At 47.4% G+C, this 6000-nt stretch overlaps 1 protein-coding gene across 1 annotated transcript in view; it reads left to right on the top strand.

Moving 5' to 3' along the window:
- The first annotated feature begins 211 nt into the window (after window positions 1–211).
- Window positions 212–6000, top strand: part of GPR158 (G protein-coupled receptor 158) — a 209183-nt gene continuing 203394 nt past the window's right edge. The window contains exon 1 of the mRNA XM_075022456.1: window positions 212–1083. Coding sequence (XP_074878557.1) covers window positions 212–1083 — 872 coding nt within the window. The remainder of the gene's footprint in view (window positions 1084–6000) is intronic.

Genomic DNA, 6000 nt, shown 5'->3' with positions numbered 1-6000 from the left:
TCCGCGCCGGCGGTGGGGCTGCGCGGCGCCCCGCGCTGGGGAAGGCGCGGGCGGCGCCGCCGCCACAGGTGACTCGCGGGCCGGGGGCCGCTTTCCGTCCCGCTGCCGCTCGGCCGCCCCTGCGCGTTCGCGCCCCTGCGCCGCGGCCGCCTGCGCGAAGCCCGTCTTCAGCCACTTCGCCGTGCCTGCGCGACCGGGAGCGCCGGGGGACATGGCTTTGCTCCGGCTCCTTCTCCTCTTGCTCCTCGCCCAGCGGGGGCTCGGGGCTGCCGCCGGCCAAGGGCAGGCGGTGCGCGGCCGGGAGCGGGCGCTCAGAGGGAGGCAGCCTGTTTACAACCACATCAAGAGCCGGGAGCCTCCGCCGGCCCCGCGGAGCCGCTCTACGGAGAGCACCATCTTGGCGCAGCGGCTCGCCGAGGAGGTGCCCCAGGACGTGGCCTCGTTCCTCTACACGGGCGACTCCCGGGAGCTGCGGCGTGCCAACTGCTCCGGGCGGTACGAGCTGGCCAGCCTCGCCGGCAAGTCGCGCTTCACCTCGCACCCCACCCTGCACGGGGCCCTGGACACCCTCACCCACGCCACCAACTTCCTCAACATGATCCTCCAGAGCAATAAGTCGCGGGAGCAGAACTTGCAGGAGGACCTGGAGTGGTACCGCGCCTTGATCAGGAGCCTGCTGGAGGGGGACCCCAACATCTCCAGGGCAGCTATCACTTTCAGCACAGAGCCTTTCTCTTCCACCCCCCAGGTTTTCCTCCAGGCCAGCAGGCACGAGAGCCAGGTCCTCCTGCAGGACTTGTCCTCCTCGGCTCACCGACTGGCCAACGCCTCTGTGGAAACGGAGTGGTTCCACAGCTTGAAGCGCAAGTGGAGGCCACATCTGCACAGGAAGGTCTTGAACACGGGCCCCAAAACTTTGGAGAACAGCTGGAAGAGGCGGGAGAGCTTCACTGCTGATAAGAACCACATCAGGTGGTCCTCGCCTTACCTGGAGTGTGAGAATGGGAATTACAAACCCGGCTGGCTAGTGACTCTCTCAGCGGCTTTCTACGGGCTGCGGGCAAACCTCCTCCCCGAGTTCAGGTAGGAGGAGTGTTCCTCTGCTTGCTTTCTATCGAGAAGGGTGTAGGATGGGGTTTTGGTTCTGCCCCCCTCCTAGGGAAGGCATGCTGTGGCTTTGGAGTGACCCGATCAACCCTTGCCAGGTGGGCTGCTCAGCCACACCGCAGAGCAACCTCAGGCCTTTCTGTTGAGCTCTTACCTTTGTGTGCCTTAGGGAGCTGTTGCTCCGTAAAAGAGTCGCTTTCATCTCCATCTGTAAGACAGCATTTGCTTTACCTGCTCCCATTGAAACAGGTGTGCATGTGGGTTATGTTCCTGGTGTGCTTCTGGTGGGGAGAGAAGAGCAGCAGTTGCCAGTTGTAGTTTATTTCTGACTGCAAAAAGAAAATGTTTACTGAGGTGTTATTTCTTACGACGCTGCGTAATTAAACCTAGCTTGACCTCAACTATGATTTTAACCAGCTGGGAAACAAGACTTCTATGCCGGTAAACTGTGATTTTTGGTCTCCAGAGCACATCCACTGTGGGGTGCTCGAGCCTGGTCAGCGGTCAGTGTGATTGTAGGTAAATAAGTGTTTGAGACTGCAGTTCTGTCATAGTGCATGTGGCTATAACCTGAACTGGCAGTAGGAAAGCTTTCCTTAGGACACCCCCTGGTTACATAGCCGTGGAGCTGCTACCTGGCATACGTAAAGTATTGCTTATTTTTTTTATTGCTGTTACCACCAGGACTTTGCCACTGGGCTGCAGCTAGCAGAGAGGAGGATATAAAAAGGTCTTTTCTTGTGTCTTTGTATTTTGACAGCAAAGAGGGATTTCTCCAAAGAATGAGAGCAACCTGTGGGGTACGAGATGCCAGATTCTCCCACTGGCACTTCTGTGGTGGGGCTCACCAGTAACTCTATCCCTTGGGGAATGCGCGCTGCCCAGAAGCAGCTGGTGTTCCTCAGGGGATGAGAGAGGAGCACAGAATTTGCTTTGTGCTGTGAATCACTAGGTAAAGATAGACAAGAACACAGCAGACACTGAAGAGATTTTGCCACACCTAGGTATGCCACATCGAGGCAATAGTGTTTGTGAATACTGGTTTTCTTGGCTTAGTCTGAAATCCAGTGGGATCAAATAGGTGTGAATGCAGTCATGCATCCTTGGGGAGGTGGGGGACGACGACACCAAAACCCAAACAAACCAGAAACTGTTGAATAAAGAGTGGCTGCTTATTTCTCAATTGAATTACCTTTTGCCCTGAAATTTTCACACTTATGGGGCTGGTAGGGTTAAGGTAAAATGAGCTCATCTGCAGGCTGTTTGTTGCTGAGTTTTTCTCAAGACCAAAACCTAAGAATAGCTCTACTGCAGAGCTCTTCTGGACCCTAGCAGGGGGTCCAGAAAAGTTCAGGAAACTTCACATAGATCATTGAAATGCAGTGTTTCACACTTGATGAACTTCAGGATGCAGATGAAAGCTAGTGTAGGCTGATACTCTCTTGTTGGGGATAGAGGTTCACATAACCTGAAGAACCACAAGGCTGGGGGTGGGATGGCAGCCACTAACCAGCTATCTGAGAATTTAGATCCTGATATAAACCTTTAACTTAAATAAGCTTCAATCTTGGCTTCAGAGAAGAGACATGTCCTCTAAGCAGAAGAGTGTAAAGCTTCAATCTCAGCTCTGTGCTGAGATCCTGTGATGCCAGGAAGCATCCCAGTGGTACAGGTTTCTGCTGTGGTAGCTCTGGTGTGCAGAACACACCAGGTCCATTTTGGAATAACCCTGGCCAACCAAGGCAACCAGTAGAGGTCCTCCTGGGTGCGGTACAAAGTACTGCCTTCACTTCCTCAGCTTCCCAGCCTCTGTTTACCATGTGGGAGTCACTTCAGTTGAAGAAATAGAATAACCTGTTGTAACTCTGATACTTCAAAGGGCACCTGCTAAGCACATCTAAGTTCGGAGAACCTCCTTTTTTTTTTTTTTTTTTTTTCAGAAGATCTTGTGATGGGGTATCTGTGCAAGTTCAAAGTGTTGTATTGCTGTTGTACTGAACAGTTAGGACAAAACTAACAAAGTTTTGTTGTATCAAAACCAGAGATGAGTTGGTAAACATTTCTGAGAAAATGGGCCAGTAAGTTTTTGGTAACTGGATAAGGAAGCAGGTGGAAGAAGTATACGCACATACACACACATATATATATATGCACACAAACACACACATGTTCTGGCAAGGCTAAATGGTAGTTCCCGTCTTCGTGGTTTGAGGTATATTACATGAAAGATGGGATTCTAATAAAAGCTTATTATTTGGGATATTGAAAAAGTAACTCTGCAGCTACATAGGAAATACTATAAACAAAATACACTTCTCCTAAGACTTGTGGAATGTCTTAATATTTGCCCAATATTTTCTATAATTGATGGGCACAAGCCTCAGTGTGAGTTCTTAAGAGAAGAAACAGTTTAAAGTATAAGCATGTGATATAATAAAAATGTGACATCTAATGTTATTAGAACATTAGTATTAATTCCTTTAAGGTGCCTCTTGAAATAAGTTTTATTTCCCCTCACCATCTGTCTTTGAGTGACACAATGGTTTAACTTCAAATTCCTGTTTAAGGCCCAAATGGTAAAAAGCAGTATGTATCAACCTTCATCTTTTGAGAAAGCTACAATGGTTCTCCCAACACAGGATCTCTGAACCATCTGTTAGGAACATGGTAATGGATTGGTTTACGTGCTCTTTCCATTTAATAGTCTAGCATAAGATCATTGATGGTAATTTAATGCATGTCCCTTTAATACTCTTCTAACAGTTTATGTACTTTCTTCTTTGCTGACATTAGGTTTATGGCATGGTACATTAGGGTAAGAGACATTGAGGAACGCATTATCTCCAGGGAAGAGAGTTCTTGCAGATTACAGAAGGAAAGGCGTTGCTCCTGCTTCTTGGTGTCTCATCTGTTGCAGTAACAGATGGGTATGTCATGTGGTGTAGCAATGGAAAGAGTTTAATGAAGGCAATACTAATAATTACTACTGGTTATGTTCAATACATGCTACTACTGTAATGCTGTTGTCAATGACATTCTGAAAGTGCAGCAAAAAAAACCAACAAAAAAAAAGCTTTTTTCTTCATGTTGTGAAGGGTTATAGTGCCTTCTGCCAGAGGAAGGGAGTGTTGCAGGCAGGGGGCTCTCACAAGCAGCTTGCTATCTGTCTTTAATTTCACCTCCCACCCTCTGCCCCCCTTCCCAAGAGATGACAGCCAAACTGTCCAAAATGAAGGCCGAGGAAGGTGAGAGAATATGGTTGTTTAAGTTGTCTTGCCAAGGCTAGCACTGTAGGCCAATACTGAGATGAAATGGAGAAACCAAAGACAACTTGATAAACAGAAGCTGTTGAGGCCCAGTGGGACCACATTAGCCCAGTGCAATGCTAAGCGAGCAGTGCAGACTGTCCACAGCTTCCTAGCAGCGCTTGCTGGTGTTCTGTTGTCTGCATTCACTGGTCTTTGGTCTGCCCAAAGTGAAGGGAGAGAACTTTACCACCTGCTTACAAAATACAGTGTAGGCGCTCATTCAGAAATGAGGATCCACAGAGAGTAGAGGTAATCACTTGGTGATATTAATCATTCCTTTATCCTTTCTTAAAAAGTCTAAGCTGATGCAGTTTGCAGCTGGAATTCACTCTCTTATGTGCCTAATCGCTCTACAACTCTATTGCCGCAGAGGGTAGATGATGGCATTTGTCACTGATCTTCTGTGACCCCCCTCTGCTACTTCCTATTACACAGTGAGAATGAATCACATTCCATGGCACATGGCGATCCAGCTGGTCTCTTTGCAGCCCTACAGTGGAAGTGGAAATGTGTGAGAAACTGCATGTTGTGAGTACATTTCCTTCTCTAAAAGTATTTGCTTGGCCCCTGGAGAGGACATGGGAGGTTTTCATTGCTTTAGCAGTCTAGAAGGCCAGTGGGGAGGATCACTCCTTGATCTGGAAGAAAGATGTGCAAGTAGTTAGCTACTAGGAACATACAAGTTTAAGAAAAAAAAAAAAGTCCTCCGAAGTCATTGAGCTGATCTCCTGCTGTCACAAGCCCACTTAATGTCATCAGCTGACCAATCTCCATCTTAAAGTAGGTAAGTTTCCCTCTTGACTTGCCACTCCACTGGCATGCCAGGCCTAATGGTTGCATAGCTTCTGATTTCTGATCTAAATTTATTCACAGTCAGTTCTCATCCATTTATTCTGTTCCAGAACTGCTTTCTATCTGAAATAGCACTCTTCACTGATGTTTACTGCCCTGACCTATTTATAGGCAGCAGTCCCTTCTCCACCTTTGTTTACTAGACTACACAAACCAGCTTTCTTTAGTCTCCTGTTACAAGCTCTCTGTTGCCATGGTCCCTCTTCTCAAGTCTTGTTCCAGTATTTCTTGAATGCTGTTAGTCAGATTCATGTGCAATGTTTCAGCCTTGTGTAATGACATCAGTTATCCCCAAACTCTGATGAATGAATTGCTGCTTTTGCAGTTCAAAATGTTCTCTTGCGTGCTGTTCTCATTTTCTTTAATGTTGTGTTGTAATATGTCAACATCTTGGGAACTGGTCATCACTTGCACTATTTTTCATCTGGGAGGTCAGGATATCTTTAGGATACAAGGATGTTTTTTCCCTCCCACCATGTTCCAACAATGCCAGGTAGTTTTTTCACCAAATCCAGGGCAGTATTTGCAATCTCTTTTAAGGACTATTGGGAGAATGCAATGGAATAATGGCTGTTTTGGCAGAAAGGTACAAAATCAGCAAGCTGAGCAAGTTGGGGTTTTTTGTTTGTTTTTGTTTTTTTGCACCATGATGTGTTCTGGAGCATTTACAGATAACTTCATTCTGAAGTTTGGCCGAATCAAGTGTTACCTCGTAATGTTTTTTGTCTTCCTG

The sequence above is a fragment of the Buteo buteo genome, chromosome 2 (genome assembly GCF_964188355.1).
Source record: "Buteo buteo chromosome 2, bButBut1.hap1.1, whole genome shotgun sequence".
Taxonomy (NCBI): domain Eukaryota; kingdom Metazoa; phylum Chordata; class Aves; order Accipitriformes; family Accipitridae; genus Buteo; species Buteo buteo.
Note: the sequence above shows the minus strand (reverse complement) of the source record. Positions and strands in the feature narration are given on the sequence as shown.